At 45.5% G+C, this 18,007-nt stretch overlaps 3 protein-coding genes across 7 annotated transcripts in view; 2 read left to right on the plus strand and 1 right to left on the minus strand.

Annotated features, from left to right (window-relative positions):
• Positions 1 to 569: 569 nt before the first annotated feature.
• The window catches only part of LOC6527227 (pneumococcal serine-rich repeat protein), a 56,455-nt gene continuing 39,017 nt past the window's right edge, over positions 570 to 18,007 (minus strand). For all 4 annotated transcript variants that reach the window (XM_002088285.3, XM_015197687.2, XM_039371020.2 and 1 more), the window contains exons 6-7: positions 17,295 to 17,990; positions 570 to 2,016 (exon numbers count right to left, since the gene is read on the minus strand). In XM_002088285.3, coding sequence (XP_002088321.1) covers positions 1,561 to 2,016; positions 17,295 to 17,990 — 1,152 coding nt within the window. In that variant the 3' untranslated portion in view covers positions 570 to 1,560. The remainder of the gene's footprint in view (positions 2,017 to 17,294; positions 17,991 to 18,007) is intronic.
• LOC6527228 (accessory gland protein Acp32CD) lies at positions 3,015 to 3,972 on the plus strand. 2 transcript variants are annotated; one of them, XM_002088286.4, is made up of 2 exons: positions 3,015 to 3,819; positions 3,891 to 3,972. In XM_002088286.4, exon 1 carries the CDS (start codon positions 3,041 to 3,043, stop codon positions 3,797 to 3,799), a length of 759 nt encoding a protein of 252 aa, XP_002088322.1. In that variant the 5' UTR covers positions 3,015 to 3,040; the 3' UTR covers positions 3,800 to 3,819; positions 3,891 to 3,972. The 2 variants fall into 2 exon arrangements, with proteins under 2 accessions (XP_002088322.1, XP_015053637.1); XM_015198151.3 differs by having other exon boundaries at positions 3,016 to 3,819; positions 3,887 to 3,972.
• On the plus strand, positions 4,012 to 6,346 carry LOC6527229. Its single transcript, XM_039371021.1, has 2 exons — positions 4,012 to 5,798; positions 5,873 to 6,346. The coding sequence occupies exons 1-2, from the start codon at positions 4,618 to 4,620 to the stop codon at positions 6,183 to 6,185; spliced, it is 1,494 nt and encodes a 497-aa protein (XP_039226955.1). The 5' UTR covers positions 4,012 to 4,617; the 3' UTR covers positions 6,186 to 6,346.

Below are 18,007 nucleotides of genomic sequence, written 5' to 3' on the forward strand. Positions count from 1 at the left end.
TTGAATATTTAAGTAGGCATGAAGAGTTGAGAAAGGTTAAAATTCAAATAACTAGAAGTACTTACTTGCAACAGGTACATATAGAAACCTTTCAGAGCTTCGAAAAAAAGGAGTTGCTGCACAGAAGTCGGGCAATTATGTTTCTGCTAGACAGAGCCGACTTGGCTTTATGGGCTTTCTAGAGGCTAGGGATACTTGAACCGGACAGGCGCAGTGAGTTATGACCGAGTAATGAGAGCCAAGAAGCGCCAACCGCTGCGGCCAACCGGCGATGGCCCACAATATCAGTTCGCGTGTCTCAAGTGCATTGCTGCACAATTTACGCGGCCGATTTTAATAAATTCAATGACTCCAATTTGTAATTAGACGCTGGAAGGTGCGCTGCGTGCTTTTAATTGTTTTGCAGCCATCCTTGGTTGCCTTTTGGCGCAACGGTTCCGCTTGACCCGCGACGCATCGAGCGCTCCGGAGGTCAGCCGCGTGCCCATAACGCCCCAGTTGGAGGCGTCCGCCGCCCAACGATCTGCAATGTGCAACATCCAGCCATTCAACTTGCAGCGAGAGTCGCATTTGTGTTTGTATGATAACTGGTATAATTTATTTGCTTCAGCTTGTGAAAAATAGCTATAGTTCTCATTAAATGTATAAAGTAAATCAAGTTCATTCTCATGCCTATTTTGTAGAAATATGCTTCTGTTTCGTTAAGTTCATCATTGCATACGGCCTATGTAGGTGTTAGAAGATGTTTTTGTGTGTCTGTTTCTAAATGACTTACAACTAATTAAATAAACAATATATACAATGAAGCTATAAAATACGTTTTCTATAACGTTTCGTGTTGTTTTTTTTTTTTTTTTATCTTTTTTCACTTGTGTATAGTGTGTTTTGTGTGTGTTTCAAGTCTTGGAGCTCTTAAAAGGATGCATAGTTCTAAAAGTTGAATTTCGAATTCCTCTGTGCATGGCCGCAGAAAAAGTAAACATACATAAATTAATAAAATTTGAACAAAGCAATTGGGGGGGCTCAACAATTCGGCCGTATCGTAGGATAAAAATGTTAAAATAAATAGCCTTTTACTTCGATTTGCAAAACAATAAAATTGAATTTTTAAGTTTGCTTCACATTTTGCGGAATTCTATTAAATATACATTTACTGACTAGCAGTTAAAAAACGAAAAAAGTCATAGAAATAAATAAAATCAATGCAAATTTGCGCTTTGCACTTAAGTACGTAAACGAAAACTCTCTCATTAAATTGACTAATAAATTGATTAATGTTATACAAATATGATTTGTTTGTGTGTGTGTCTGTGTGCAAATGGAAGACTTTGCGATTATTGTTGTTTCTCACTTAAAGTTTACAACTTTAGCTAGCCATTAAATTACATATTTAACGTTTAATTTTATACAAAAGGTATTCTCTCTGTCTGCCTTGTCTGCCTGTTTGTTTTTTTTTTGTTTCTTATTCTCTTCTTAACTGTTGAAAGCTCATTTGGTACAGCATTTTAGCAGGTGAAATGCAATTTAGTTAGCATAAATACGTATGTGGACCGCTGATAACTAGCTGGCGTCCTGAAGTCCGCTGCACGGCAACACTGGCAGCAGCATGTTGCTGCTGCTGGGTGAGCTGGCTGCTGTCGCCGGCGGAGCTGCAACATCGCTGCCCTGATTGCTGCTGCTGCTGCTGTTGCTGTTGCTGCTACCGTTGCTGCCGCCATTGAAGATCTCCGACTTGATGCTGCAACTAGTTGTGGCCGATGTTGCTCCCGTTCCCGCTCCCGTTCCTGCTGCTCCTGCTACTGCTGCTCCTACTGCGGCTGCCCCACCCGTTTGCAGTGCCAGCATTTGTTGCGCCTGCGCAACGCATGCAACACACGGACACGGCCCGCCCAATTTCTTCGCCAATATGGAGCGCAGCTTGAGAGCCGGCCCCAGCTTCATGCCCAGCGAGTTAACCAGGTGATCCTCGGTTAAGAGCGGCAGGCCAGTGCCATCGATGGACTGATCACGAAACGACTGCAACGAGAAGAGAGCCAAAGAGAAGAATTAGTGGGGTGTCTTCGGAAGAGTCGGCAGATTTATGGTGGCCATGGCCACTTGCATAGTGGTAATAGTGGTTTGAAAAATAAGTGATATCATTTAATTCCCTTTTTTCAAATTACTTGAATATGAGTTTTTGCAACCGCTACATCGTTTATAACATATTGAGCTACTTAAAAAATCGTTAGTTTGTTTAAAATAAATTAACTGGTACATCATCTGAATATCAGAAATCGACTATCATATGACTCATCATTTTCTTTTGCTGCAATTACTTATGAAATAACTTCATGTTCTTGATCCACTGTGCTACCCAGCAAGTCGTGGGCACAGGGCATCTACAGGATGCATTCTGTTCTCTGTGTGCGCGTGTGTCTGCGAACTTGTGATTAATGCGCGGCTTTTAAAATTGTTAATGAAAAACGATTTTAGCCAAAGCTGCCTGACTTGGCCGCCGCACTCGCTGCAGTAGCATTTTCATATTTGCAACGCACGATCGATCGAAAGTGGGCAGAGAGTGGGCACCCCATTTACTCTCGTTCCCCTCCTTCAGCTTTTCTCCCGAGCTGATCCCCACTGACACGCCTCCTGCTGATGCTGCTGCTGCTGCCGATGCTGTTGCTGCTGCTGCTGCAAACTCCCCTTTGGGCAAAGCGAAGCTCGCGCCACATGAGATTTCTATTATAGATTGGCCCTGATTGAATTCCACGTAGCTCTCTTCAACAGGGGGCCAACCTGTTTCCGCGGCAGCTGCGGCCGCTGTTGCTGCTTCTGCTGCAGTGCAGCAACATGGACTAACAACTGCCACTGTTTTTGTGCTCCGCAGCATTTGGCCCCTTGGCACTGCCGCACTGCTTTGGACACGCCTTTATCGGACTGCCCCTTTTTAATGGGCGAGAGCAGCCACGGCTACAGTAAAATCGATTCGATTCCGGGCAACGGCGGTCATCTCTATATATAAGGGAGGGTCGGACAGCCCGGGCAGCTCAGCGTTGCAGCGATGTGGCGGATGCGGATGCGGCTACTCACTGGCTACCTGGTCCTGCTGGCCCTCGGCCATCTGCCGGAGCATGGCGCTCTGGGCCAGAAGTACTACATGAACTTCGCCTTCAACAACAATAATCCGGATGGAGAAGGAGGCACCGGCGCCGATGGTGGCGCTGCTGGTGGTGGTCCCGCTGGTGCCGGTGGTGCAACCAGTGATCGTTCACAAGAAGGTGACGGTAGTGCGGCGACGGATCGTCCCAATGACGACCACGCTACATCCGCTGATAATAGTTTGGCTACTGATGGCGATGCCGGTGATAAGAAAAGTAGTGGAGATGGCAAGAGCGACTCCGACAGCGATTCCAAAGACTCGAGCGGAGGCAATGCTGCCACGCCAGCGAATGGTCATGACGATGATAACGATGACAGCGACAGCAAGGATGTCAAGGATCGGCATTCGAAGGAGGATGCCGCAGCGGAGGGTAAACGCACCGATCACAGCCACCACAGTAGCTACGAGATCAGCATCGACGACAGCTTTGGCGGGCGCTACGTGCGCTCCATTTACGAGAGCAGCGAGAGCCACGGCCACTCCGGCAGCAATGCCGGCTCCAATCAGCGGGACAGCGGAGCCCGCGATAGCAGTCAGGAGACCCAGACCGCCAAGGAAATGGCCAGTGAAGCCCCTGCTGCACGGGCACCTCGCGTCGCTGGCAACGTGCCGGATGGGCCCGAAACTGGAGCCAAGGAGGATGACTACGAGGAAATGTAACACCACCGGGACATCTGACTGTAAGTCTTTGGTCGTGGGACAAAACGATCAACTCTAACTTTGTTTTCGTATCCTTTTCTCTGGCAGTCAGGTTCGCTCGAGGGACTTGGAAAGGACGCAGACACTTCAATTGATTTCATCATTAAAATGCCAATAAAATTTAAATACCAAAACTGCTTTTTTTAATGAGTTGCAAGTGGAACAGTGGGGTTAAAGTTAAGGGAGTTTTAATTGGCTTTTAGCTCTTTAAACGACAAACTAATAAAGTCTAATTGGAATGCATAAGCATTTTCACATTGATGGGATTAAAGTAATTTTTAACAAGCTTATTGTATTGCCAATCGAATGCGATCTTATACGAAGGACACTACTGGTCACTCGAAATTAAAATATTAAGACCTGTCCATTTCTGTTTATACTGTTACTGTGTATAATAACATAAACCTTAATTGCCGCTGGTATAACCGAAATAAAAAGAAAAATTAGTTAGATTAGAATAATATTAGATGTATGAGTTATTTTGGAGGTATTAAATTTATTATTACTTTTATTTATAGAATTTAAATGCTTCCATTTAAATTACATACTATTTTTTTAGAACTGTGAAATCAATTAATGGTGCGACCGGCAAAGTATTTCAGTTCTGTGCATTGCATCTAATGGCAATCAGGCAAATCAGTGAGCACATTAAAAATCGGTATCTTTTCTAAATTACTTAACAAGGTTAGTCACGAGCCAACAGAGCGAGGGTATATAGGGAACCCAGCTACCATATAGGAACCTTCACTTCGGTTCCGGTGCAGCTGTAGAGCGTAGCTATGCTGACCTTCTGCCTGTGGACAACTCTACCGTGGATTGTCCTGGGCCAGACGTACTACATGAGCTTCATCTTCAACAACTACGGCTCCTCCAGAATAAGTGCGCCCCAACTCGGTTTCAATGGTACAGCCAGGGAGCCCATTGAGGGTGGAAATTTGAAGACCAGCTCGGCGGTACATTCAGGCGAGGAAGAAACTCTGGAGGTCAGCTCATTGGAGCATTCACGGGAGTCCAAACATAACTCAAAAAAGTACAAGGAAATGGAAACACTTGAGTTGAGTTCAGAGGATCATTCGCGGAAAAAGAGCAAGAGCGATACCATGAAACCAAGCGTAGAAGACAAGGACTCAGGTGATTCGGCTGAGACGATGATCTGGTCCACCACTCCAAAGATGAAATCCACAACAAAGAAAAAAACGAAGGCCACAACATACGAAACTCCCGAAATGCCCACAGAAATCACCACAGAATCCACAAAGGCCACTGCAATTGATAACGAAAAATCAACTGACGAAATGTACACGGAAAGCCCCAAGGAACATTTTACAGATCTACCGGAAATCGGATTAGTTGGAAAAGAAGAACCAGTCTCAAACCTACCAAAAAATCCATTAAAAAGCTGGGAGTCGGTAACACCACACCCTCCCGAATTCTTCGACTACCCGGAGGCCACATGTAGTGAGGACATGGATCTACACGAGGTATTTGGCATTAGGCTGGAACGAGATCGGGGTTTGCCCACCAAGATCTTGTGCAACTTCAAAAACAGATGGGGAGGTCCTTGGCTGCTAATGACGCGCATAGAGCTCCCAGTTCGTATTCACATGCGCCACTGGTTCCTGGGCTATCTCACTCCAGACTACAAGGATATGAACATCAACTTCTTGGCTCTGGCCCATATCATGAACTCCATGCGCACAGCCATGTTGATCATTGGCCAGGATAAGGACAACAAGTTGGTTTATAATCTGTATGACGATGTGGTCATATCGGCATTCAACGATCTCTTCATGATGCGAAAAGCTGAATTGGTGGAGGCCAATACGACGGAGTTGCTCTTTGTATCCGTGGGCAAGGTATTGAGTTCGTATGCGGGCCGGAATCGGACGTGTCCTTTGCAGGTTCTTGGCAGCTGGTGGGGTCACCATTCCATACAGGATATGTACCAGGGATTCTTATGGTGAGTATAAGAGTCCTTGATTTGCTCACAATCAACTTGTAACACTAATAAATGAATTAAATCATATTTTACAGTGTCTTCCCCAAGGATCGCAGCATATCCAAGCCCGGCTATGTGGCAATTTTTATAAAACCCAGCCTATTCCCGGCGAATCACACAGCTCTTTACAATCACCCGATATCGACACGGCGTCCCTGGACGAGTAACTATAATACTAAAATATTGAATGGAACAGATACAAATTCGAAGGCATATAAAAAAGAACAACAATTGGATTGGGAACGAAACAAGATGGCTGTGCAAAGGGAGCTGGATCGTCGAGCCAGGATCTTTGATGCTATCGACAGGCTGAGGATGGAGGAGGCCCAGCGGCACAGGGGAAGGTAGCATTACTGAGGGGGGTCTGGATAAAGGGTCATAAACTAGGTGGGGTCAGGTCACCTCCATTACTCAAGAGAGAGAGAAAAGTATATAAAGTTTTGTAATAATTAAGTACTACTCATTAGATTAAGCTTATAAATACAAGTTCAAGTTGTGTTTGCGTTTTATTTTACTATCTATTTCTATACCTCTTAGTTATCACATTATTCAAGTGACAGAGCGGAAACCAACTTTAATAATCTTCTCTAAACTTTTCTTTTAAGTTAAGTATGCATTTCTATTTGTATCTCTTTCCCACAAAGCGTTGGTCAAAAGGTAAAGAAGAAATCTAAACGAGCTAAAAACGAGGCACAGACCGAGATCCAACCGGAAATTGGTGGCTTTAACTCCTATGGGCAGCACTTGGTTCTTAGACTCTGTCATAATTTTGCTCGGACAACGTATAGCTACATAAAAAAAGATGTGGGGAATCGGGAGGAGCAGGGGCTTTGATTTGGGTGGCTCTGTGGTCATGGTTATGGTTAGCCAAGTGCATTCTAAATTCTGTGCCAATAATTGACAGAGGCAACAATAGCAGCAACAACAAGTCGGCATTAACTAGAGCCCAGGAAATGGCCAGAAAGCCAGAAACAAAAAAAAAAAAACAAAACAGCACAACTTGGCCATAACAATACGGGCCAAAAACAGATTTGAATTGTGGGTCTCTCAGGCTCTCGGCTCTTGACTTTGAACTCCTTTCGAGAAAAAAAAAACAGTAAAAACTAAGGGGCCGAGGCCATCTGGAGATCCATACACGCAATGTAATTGGACTCCAGGTCTCTGGTCTCCATTCAGTTGAAGGCAATTTAAGACAACTCAGAGCACAGGCCAGGAGGGAAATGGGTGGAAAATATGGAAATATGCAAATCATTTGGCTGCATCAAACAAAAGACTTTGTTTGCGTTAGAAGACCTAGTTTGGTCTCATATTTTGTTGGCCAAAACACTAAGCGTTAATATTAATGAGTGCAACAATAGAATTCTAAGCTTTAATAGCTTTCGCAGCTCGTATCTATTTGATAGACACAAAATATCCAAGCTAATTTATTGAAAATTTACATACATACATAAGTCTAAGAGTGTGCAAATATTTGCCACGAAAAAGAGTTCACTTGAGATACGCATCTTACGACTCCACCCCAAACACGAGTCCCAAGTCAAAATCAAATTCTCGGTCTTCAATCTAATTAAACTTTATAGTTCAAGTTTGGCTTTTTGCCTGATTGTGGTGGTTTTTCTGTCTCGGAAAGGGAAGCGTTGGTGACCCACGTTGACCATGGACAGATGGTTAGATATCAATGAATGTCCAAGATCAATTTGCATACGCTGCCGAATGATTCGTCAAAAGGTCGCTTCGTTTTGATTTTAAAGTCAAGCCCATGCCAAAGAACTCGTAAATATTTTCTCGTTTTATACGACTTTAGCTTTGGCTCAGCCCCTTCTTTCTTTCTTTAATAGAGCTATAAAGTTTAAGCCCAATAAAGTTATTTTGTTGCGCAATATTTACATAGAATTCAAGTGGGTTTCAATCATAAAGTAGGCACATAAAATTGGTTCTTGTTTTGGTTAAAATATACGGATAGGAAAGAGATATCAGCTATACGTTATGCTAGAGAAGGACTATTTGATGCGTGTGATGATCGAGATTAGGCTTATTAAGAATGATGTTCATCTCGTATGTGATATGTTGTTAATAAAATATTCAATTTATTCGTTAATTACTATAAATCAGAAGCAGGTTTTGAATCTACAATAAGCAAGAGTAAAACTATTGATGGAAATGGGGAAATCAATTAATAAATATAGTAATAAATGATTAATTTTAAGATTATCTTGTCTTAACGATATTCCGGTCACGCGCCCATCTCCAATATGCATATAAATGGATCCAAATTGAATGAACGAGCATCTTGGGATAATCTCAAGCTCTGGAATTTGGTTGCTTGCAAAATAAATTAATAGCAGGGTCAGCGTATGGCGCGTCAAATGTGAAACGTGCCAGGTCTTCATCCGCGTCCTCCATCTCCATCCCCACATCTTCCCACTCTCCTTCAGCTCAGGCCAAAAAGTGAAGCCCCGAAAAACCCGAACCTCGAATCCCGAATCCGACGAGTTTTTGCCCAAAAGACACATCACACTAATAAGCAGCTACAAAAGTGCTTCTGGCTGCTTCTGGTCACCCAGCGGACGATCTTTTCGACCCTCCCGCCGCCTCAATTTTTTCACTGCCCGCCAAATACATTTTAATTTGAAGAGTCGACAGTGCAGCGCAAAAATGAATTCTACCCCGGGTTGAAAGGGGCCTTCTGCTCTCTGCCCAATTGTATTTTCTGGGCTCAATTTAGTTGTACGGATTTTGACCTGCTTAACCCTAAAGCCAGCTATCCAGCCAGCCAGCCAGCCAGCCAGTCAGCCATCCAAACAACCAAATGCCTGGCAAATGGAGGGGCAGCTGAGGAGAAGGAAGGATGACGATGATGATGATGATGATGAGGGGAGGGAAGGGGAGGGGATGACAAGAAGCGAAGACAACAATTTGAATTCTAAATTGAACAGCTTTTTGTGCTACCTATGCCCGGGAGCTCGCCCAGCCGCCAGTTGAGTGGAGCGCTGATCGCGGAACGTGGGCCGACCTGCTGCCAACTTGCAGAGGTTGAAGCTGTTGTTTCTTTGGCTTTGGCAGCGGCTTTGCCAGAAATCCAAAGTCGAGGCTTCGGCTGGGGGAGTGGGGCTAAAACTGAAACTGAGGCTGAGGCTGAGCCCCACCGTCAATTGCGCCCAACTACCTACTCATTGTAATTCTTCATGTCTGGCCACGTCCCAAGCCAGGGCCGGGCCAAAAGCAAAAGCAAAAGCGTACCGAAAGAGCTGGCCAAGAATCAGAGAGTCAGTCCAGAAACGGCGACCTGATTGCCGGCAGTGCCAGCAAGTACCCAGTTCCAGTTGCCCATCAGCAACCTTTGGCTCAGTTCGCTCGTATCGGTGGCTGCCCGCCTCAAGCGAAAGAACGAAGTGACACTGCAAAGGGGTGTGCTCGACTAGGAGTTACCGCCTAATATTTCATTTAATATTTTGCTAGCGGAAACTAAGGCTTTTTGTTTACTTATCTGTGTTTTTATACAACACATTTACGATCTCTTCTGGTTACTTTTTTTTAACCTTTGACTATCATTAAAGTGTAACTAGACTTAAGCTAAACGAAAAATTGCAAGCAGAATGATAAAAATAGAAACAAACGTTTTCTAATAGAGCTTACATTATATTTGAGTGGATTTAAACTTATTTAAGATTGATTTTTTAATGGGGACGTAACAGACGCCTCAGTTAAGTGGTTCTGTAATTTAAGCACCTATAAATTTGATCATAAATTGTATTACTAACTTCTTGGCAGCATTGCAGGGTATCGAAAGGTTGACTTGTGGACTGAGCATCGCGGTTACACTTTACTTGTGTCTTTGGCTTTGATTTTGATTTTGGTACCGAGTATTTAATGATATTTTACTCTTTTTTGTATTCAGCCCAGCAAACCAACAATTACGCTTAATGCCAAACATCCTCTGCCCAGCTCCAACTTCAGCTCCAGCTCCCACTCCAGCTACCAACTACCAAGTTCCAACTTCCAGCTTCAAACTTCCAAGTTCCGAGCTCCCGAGTGCGGTGGCTGCGGTTTGATCTTGTAACGCATTCGAGGCACTCGCTCTCAACTACTAGGTGGCCCCGGTCTTTAGTCTTTAGTTTGTGTTCTGGAATCTGTATTCTGTACTCTGTTTTCTGTACTCTGGGATCTGGATCTGGATCTGCCTCGACTAGCGATCTTTTTTTTTAGCAGATAGTTGGTCATCGGAGATTGGTGAAGGGCAGTTGTTGAAAGGTCCGCGCTTTCCACTTTCCACCGAAAGTGTTGGAAATTGCCAGTCTAGGCCATTCATCCTCTGATTGATTTGCCAGCTAACTATATTCATCTTCGATCGAAAAGAACTGTATTCTATATCAATCACCAAAATGTTGGCAGCAACAACAGCGAACCAAATTGCACGCTTATTATTTAAATAATTTAATAAATTATCGAACACTCGCCCCCAGGCCGAGTAAAGAACTTCGATCCTCGACTTAGACAGATGTAATAAATAAGTTTTATTTTTATTTCACAGCTACTGCCGCTGGCGGAGCAAAGAAGCGAACAGTGGGACAGTGGGCGAGTTGTGCAAATTGCTGATAAAACCATGGATAAGAGTGGTTCTGCACTTTTAGGCTATTTTTGATTAATACTGTGAACATCAAATAGTTAAAGAAAATATTTTAATGGTTTGGTTGGATATTTAGATATTTATAAGCCAACGAAAACAACTGAATTCAATTAAGATAACTTAGTATATGGCAGAAATATGTTTTCCTATTTTAAGTCTCATTTACATGGATGAGATTGTCAGACCTTGTGCCACTGTGCACAATGGGGCCAGCACAGATATTACATCTTAAGGTCAAAATATTAGCAAATTTCATGTGACCCGCTCACCGAACAAAGCCTTTGGGGAACCAAAGAAACAAAAAAAAAGTAAAGAAGGCCAGCCAATCCAATCCAATCCATTGGGGGGTTTGGTGAACTGAGGAGAGCATGGAGGATGGCAGGTCCACAGGAGATGGGGCTGTTAATTTCGCTGCAGAGAGCGGTAGGCACATAATCAGTTTATTTGGTTGCATTGGCTTTCGTTGGGCTCAGCAGTAGGAGCAGTAGGAGCAGGAGCCGAAGCTCAAGAAGAAGCAAAAGTGCCCCGGGTTACACGCCAAAGATACAATTTTAGATTATATGGCCAACTGCGCGCATGCGCATAATAATAATGCATGCAACAAGACGAAGACGACGACGACGACTACAACAACGACGACGATGGCGATGGCGACGAGTAGCCAATTGCTGGCAAGGCTGAGGCAACTCCACTCTACTCCACTCCAAGCCGCTCATGACCAAAAGCCAGGTCGTCTTTGGGTTGGCTTCCTGTAGGGGCACAAAAAAGGCGTGCAAGTGGGTATAATCATCATCAGCTTTGATAACACACCACGAGCGACGTTGGCTGCAACGACCTGCCTGGGTCCGAGGTTTTTGAAGACCCGGGACCCCAGACCCCAGACCCTAGACCCCAGACCCCAGATCCCAAACCGAAGACCCCAAAACAGCAGACCCACAGACCCGGCATGATCTGCTGCTTGGCATTTGACTTTGGGGCCGACTTCTCTGCTGGTTGGCTTATTTCTTGGCTGTTTTTCAGTTTGGTTTGGTTCGCTTTGGCTGCTTCCAGTCATGCGCTGGCTTCAGCTGAGTCCGAGTCTTGGCTTTGGTCTTGAGGTCTCTGGGGTCTCAATGGGGGCTGCTGCCTGAGTTTGCCGCTGCCTGCTGACTGTCAGTTAAATGGCAGCTCTGTTGCCGTGGCCACCTTATAACCTCCGTCTTGTGCACATTTCATCTAACCTCTGCTCCAGTCCGGCGTGCACAGTGGGACGAGGGTCAGCAAAAGGGCCAGATGGGTTAATTATTATCTACTGCCCATCTACTTTAAATTTCAACTGAGAGGTATTCATTTATGAGGAGGGTGGTGTATATGGTATTTAACAAACATCGTTTCTTTTGCTTTAACTAAACTCCCCTCTTCATTTTACATTTCACAAAGAGTCGCGGTGCTCAGGGTAACTTCTTAGACAAGTAAACAAAATCCCCAATAAACTGAACCCTACTGTGCCACATAAAGCTCCCCTCGATTGCGATCATTTGCTTTCGTGCTGTGATTTCTGCCCCCAAACCCTCAAAAAGAACCTAACTTTTACCCCAGTATATCTATACAATAGTTTGGATCCTGGTTCGGTTTGGTTCTGTTCTTCCAAGTGCCACAGCAGGTCGAATTTGCCGGTTTCAAGTTCCAGGCCCAGCAGCAGCAGCAGCAGCAGCAGCAACATCATCAAACAGACGACATCATTATCGTGCAACATTATCAAAAACGAGGGGAAAGAAAACGCCAAACGCGAGGCAAGAAATTGCTTGTCTTTGACCAATTTTTGTTCGTACATTTCGTAGGCGGCCGAAAAGTGGAACCCACCAAGGAAAAAATGGGAGGAGGGGAAAAAGGAAGCTCTGCGACCGGAGCAATATATTGAAATATGGCGGTAAGCGGGCAATTTAAATGTGGGCCCCTCGACGCTTCCACCCGCCGCTGCACGGAATGTGGTTTTAAGTAATTCATGGATTAATGGTAGCATATTGGTCTTGTGGCTCGCGATTGAGCTGCAGGAGTTGGAGGAGCTCGAGAAGTTGGAGGAGCTCGAGAAGTTGGAGGAGTTGCATGAGGTGGATGAGGAGGAGGCGGCTTCGTTGCCGCTGTCTCTTGAGTGAATGGTCGTGTCTGAGGCCGAGACCAAAACTGCTGTCTGTTTTTCTGTCTGCGGGGCCTTGGCCGCGGCAAGAGTAGGAGTTGCATGTTTAGCACGTGCCTTCGGTTCCTCTTGTTGCACACTGATGTTGCTGCTGCGGCTGCTGCTGCTCGTGTGCGGTAGTTGCTGCCGTTATTGTGCTGCTGCTGTTGTTGTTGCTACGCTGATAATGCGTTGACCGCCAACGCCGCAAACTAGATTGTTACGTTTATAATCATTAGGCAGGTCGGTCGGTGATTTGTTTTCCTTTTCCTACATTTCTTTTTTCTAGCATTGATTCTTTGGGCTATGAAAGTTTTTTGGTTTTTGCCACAAAGCACCGTTAATATGAGGTTGCATTTCTGGGCAAAACGAACTGCAGGCTACTCTCTGGTAGCTAAAAACTTTGGAATTTCACAGGGAGTTGCTCCAGTTAAAAGCATTAAACGCTTTTCGAAAAATCGCACATTTATAATTTTAATGTTTAGGCTATTACTTTTAATAGAAAATATAGCAGCATACTTTAAACACAGCTTATTAAATTCAAATATCCATAAATTAGAGCCGAATTCCGAGATTAGCGAAACTAAAACTCATTGAAATCCTCTTTAGCTAAGTCACAACATAAAGATTTCTTTCACATCTTTGTCAGTCGGCTTAACCGAATATTAATTCAAATTTTTGTTTTTGTATGTGGCACATAACGCCTCGTCACACTTCCTGCACAAAAGAAGAAAAACCCCAACTCATTGGCCACATAACACATTTCGCCGCACTCACACACGCACACACACGGCACTCGAGAAACCAACAAATTGCATTTTAATGCAACTTTCCAAATCAATTTTCCGAAAACCAAACACACAAACCGATGTGCATTTCCCTTTTGCAAAGAAAAGAAGAGAAGTGAAGACGAGAAGGGGAGAACTAGAGATATGGCCAGAGGGATATATCGGGAACTTGGGTCTTGGGTCGCAGTTGGCCAAAAGAGTGCCTGGCCAAAAGGCCAATATAAAAATAAATAAAACTTAAGTCAGCCATGTGACAGTTATGGATGAGAAGGCTGCACACTCCACTCCACACCACACCACACCATTGCACTCCACTCTACTCCATGGCAAAAGCAGGGGAGCCCAACTCGAAAGTCTAGATCCGGACTTGGAGACCCCGGCCTGAGCCAAAGTAACGAGTTGGCTGGGCGATAAAAAATCTAACTTTAATACGAATTAAGATAAACAAATAATGCGAAAGGGAGCGGATTGGCGGTGCAGAGGGGCAAAGTGGCAGCATCTAATCGAATGTTTGTAGATGGCAATGGAGACCTCCAGGCCCAAGCTCAAGTGACAAGTGCGAGTCTAGCCCGCGGGTTTTGACATTTGCTGAATCTGAATTTGAATCTGAGACTGCGACTGCGACGAAGACGATGATGATGATGACTACGTGGATTTGCAGTCGCTGTTTGTGTTTACGCGAACGATGAAACCGTATGCCTAATAATAGGGTCGACTTTGAAATGCATACGAAACGGGGAGATACTGGTACTGGGTACTGGGTACTGCAAACATAGTTTGCCTCGCATTTTTTCTCTTTTCATTTTGTCGGGGGCGTTAGCCACGGTGCAAAATGTAGAGCTACAGAGTTGATCTCCATGTTGCCGATGCTTGACATTTATGTGAACCCAGAGCAACAATAACACGTTGGTGTACCGCCAGACAGAACCGACAGAACCGACAGACACGAAACCGATCCAAGCCCAAAGATCCCAGAGCAAGCGTCGTGGGCTAGAAGGCAAAGTCAACTCGTTCGAGTCATGAATCTTATGACGCCTACGTGTACTTTTGGCATTTGGCATGTCAAATACAATAAGTACTAGGGGAGCCCCAGTGCCAGAGATCACAGCACTGCGAGTACATCGCATACAGCCCAAGATGGAGATGGAGACCCAAATGCGGAGCCTGGCGATGATTCTTTGGGTTCAAGTCTGCGTTGACTCTTTTTTTCTTTCTGACAGCTTCGTTTTTGGGGCCAAACACGTTTTTTTGGGAGCCAAGGGGAACATTCCTGGTCTGTCATTAACCGACAGAAACTAATTCGCTCCAAATAAGTTCAAGGCGGAATGCTGATAGATTGACAAGGCGAATGGGTTTGGAGATGTTTGTCCGGGTTCTTGCTACAATTGGCGAATTCGTCATCTTGAGTTTCTTGGGAAATTGGCAATGGAGAAGAGAAGTCGGTAATGACTTGATTGTGAACTTTGATTGTGGGGTTAAAGTTGTACACTCATTTAAAGAAGTTGTATACCAAATCATTAGAACTCAATTAAATCTAGCTATCTCCATGATGCTTAAGGTATTTGAAGAGATGTGACCCTACAACTAAATCAGAACTTTGGCATGCTCTCAAACTGGTAAGTTTGCTAAATACAAAAGTTTAGACTGTTGTCAAACGAACCGACTAACGATTCGCATCCCACGACATCCAAATCTGCTCCTGTGATACCATCTACCATTGATCGAGTTTCTAAGCTCCTCTTGGGCTTGGGTTTCCTCGCATTCCAGGCATCCAACCCACCTGCTACCTGCTCATTGCACTTAATCAGCGAATAATTCATGACAAACTGTGGAACGAGGGGATCGAGAAAAGGGGGAAGGGCTCCCTCCCGTAGCTCGTGTCTTGTGATCACGCATAGAAATTATTATTGTGCTTTAATATAGCCATAAATCTGAACATTTAAAATGCAGAAAATATCGCATCCTGCTGCGTTTGCCAAACCAGTACTAGAAAATGCTGAGGATCGCAAAACTGGCCATGGCCAGCACATGGCTCCAACTTATGACTTCATCTGCATTTTTATGGCGAATACCCTGGCGATAATAAACCCTGGCAGGGATCGCAAAAGCCACCCATGCGTGCTCCTAGAAAATGAAGGGGAAGAGTGGGGGGGTTCCCAGTTGAAGGAGGAAGAGTTCCACCGAGGCAATATCAATAACACTTGCAACGCTGTCCGTCGTCGTACGAGTGCAACATGATGCGACAACGTTGTTGTCGTCGGACAATGTCACTGAACCAGTTCTCAATGTCTTCATATAGATTTCCACGGCCTGCGAGAGTCAACCTCTGCACTAAATATTTACAACCTCCACAATATCTCAACGACCGACAACGACGACAAAAAAGACTGAAAAGTCTGAAAGCAAAAAAAAATAAAAAGGTAACAGAAACGAGGCTGGTCTTTTCTATCGCCTGGCCTGGCGGAACAAGTTCATGCAACTGCAGCAGCAGCAGCTCCACAAAAGGTGTTCAGGCGACCAAGACCAAGTCCGAGCCCAAGACCAAGACCAGCCAAACATCCAAACATCCAACTACCATCGACCAGCGAGCAGCGACCAGTGTCGTTGTGGCCATAAATTCAATTGAATATTACGCCAATTGCCTTTTTGTCTATCGCCAACCTCGCGCGTCGGGGAGGAGTCAACATGACGGCCTCCAAACTGGTTCCATCATCATCAGTTTGGCCCGCCGATATCTTGTATTTTAAGCAGATTTAGTTCATCTACGAATGCACGCTACGCTAAGCCGCTTTCGGCGTGCTAATTAGACGACTTTGAAGGCCCCATCTCTGCCAGCTAATATGCATCAAAATGTGTCAACACCTGGAGCCGCGTTGTCCTGCCATTCCGACCGGCTTAATTGTTGGCATCGAGAGGAGCTCGATGCAAGCGAACCAAGCCGAACTGAACTGAACCTAGGCCATGTTTTCACTCCATTAACGCGTTGTGCAGTCGCCGCAGAGTGCAGCCAGATCCTGAACTGGGTCTGGTAATGATGCCTGACGTTGACCGATCGTCGACCGCAAAAGCCAGTCGAAGCCATCGCCATCGCCAAAAGCCGGGGGAAAAGCCAGATCCAGAGCAGCAGCTACAGCTACAGCTACAGTAACAGCCAGAGTAAGAGCATGAGCAAGAGCCGGCCCAGGCTGACCGAGCGATCAAAAGTCGTTCAACTTGCCGGAACTGGTCGTAAAGATCACCTGGCCAAGAGCTGCCTATGTGGAGCATTTGGCTCTCGAACTTGGCCAACGCAGCTCGTACCTGGGCATCTGGAGTTTAGGTTTAAGTCAAGTAAAGGCTGAATCTCGCGTGGCTCAATATTAATGGCCGCCAGAGAGTTCATGCCGGTCATGGCGAGTTCAAGTCCCAATACGTTGTTAATCTTCCAAGTTCGACATTCGTTCGGTTTGCGACAGGAAGTTCACACAACCGCACAGTTTCATTGCGTAAATGAGCTTTGACTCCGGCGATGGGCTTTAGGATTGGAAGTGATTAATGCATTCCAAAAGATCTACAAGGATCTTCAAGTTAGGGGATGTCCTATAGATATGAGGCAATTAGGTTTAAAGTAAGATCGAAAAGGAGTTTTCTAAGAAATTGAATAGTTTCCTTAAGGAGACTATCAAACCTAAACATTTTCCTTGATTAATACCTTAGCAGGAATGGTTATTGTTTGGTAGTTTACTTTCTAAGATCCGATTTATTTACCCCTGCCAGCTTGGCCATAAAACTCAATTAGTTGATGCAGAAAAGCTCCTTTCTCCATCGCATCGAATCTCCCTGCTTAATCAACTACAAATGGGCTAAAAGGGAGAATGTTGTGTTTGGTTTCGGTTTGGTTGGCCTACCTGAACGTATTCGGCGCATATATCAATTCCGCCCACAAAGCCGCACACATCGTCCACGGACCAGGAGTTAACCTCCTCGCTCTGCGCCTGACATCGTCTTCGGGCCTTGCCAACTCCTGTTCCGGCTCCTGCTCCCGATGATCCCGCTGCAGAACCCTCTCCTGTACCTAGGCCCGCGTTGGCGTTGCCAGAATTGATATCGTCGTGCTGCTCCAACGGTGGCGGGGATGGTGTGGACGTGGATGAGCCTGTGGTGGCTGTTGTTGCCGTGGTGGCCGTAGAGCTGGCACGACGCTCTGCCTTAAAGCGCTTGGCTGCCGGCGGCTGGGAGCTCAAATCCAATGGCGCCGCCGACGCAATCGAGGAGCCACCGCCGCCGTCACCGATGGGCGCCACCGTCGAGGAATCATTGGTGGAACGTGGACTAGACTGCCGCGAAGCGTGATGCGATTGCTGCTGCTGTTGCTGCCGTTGATGTTGCTGCTGCTGTTGTTGCTGCTGCTGCTGTTGCAGCTGGGCCGAGTAGATCAGAGCGGGTGTAACAAATTGGGCTGCCTGATGCAGTGCCGCATTCAGGGTGGAACTGGAACGTGGCGTGCCCGCCGCACTCGCACTCGGCGAGGAGGCATTCGAACCGGAGCGCTGCTGTTTGCTGCGCAGAATCTCCTGGATTTCGGCATCTTTCACAGCGCGCGCCTGAGGAGATCGGGTTG

Source organism: Drosophila yakuba, chromosome 2L (assembly GCF_016746365.2).
Source record: "Drosophila yakuba strain Tai18E2 chromosome 2L, Prin_Dyak_Tai18E2_2.1, whole genome shotgun sequence".
Taxonomy (NCBI): Eukaryota; Metazoa; Arthropoda; class Insecta; order Diptera; family Drosophilidae; genus Drosophila; species Drosophila yakuba.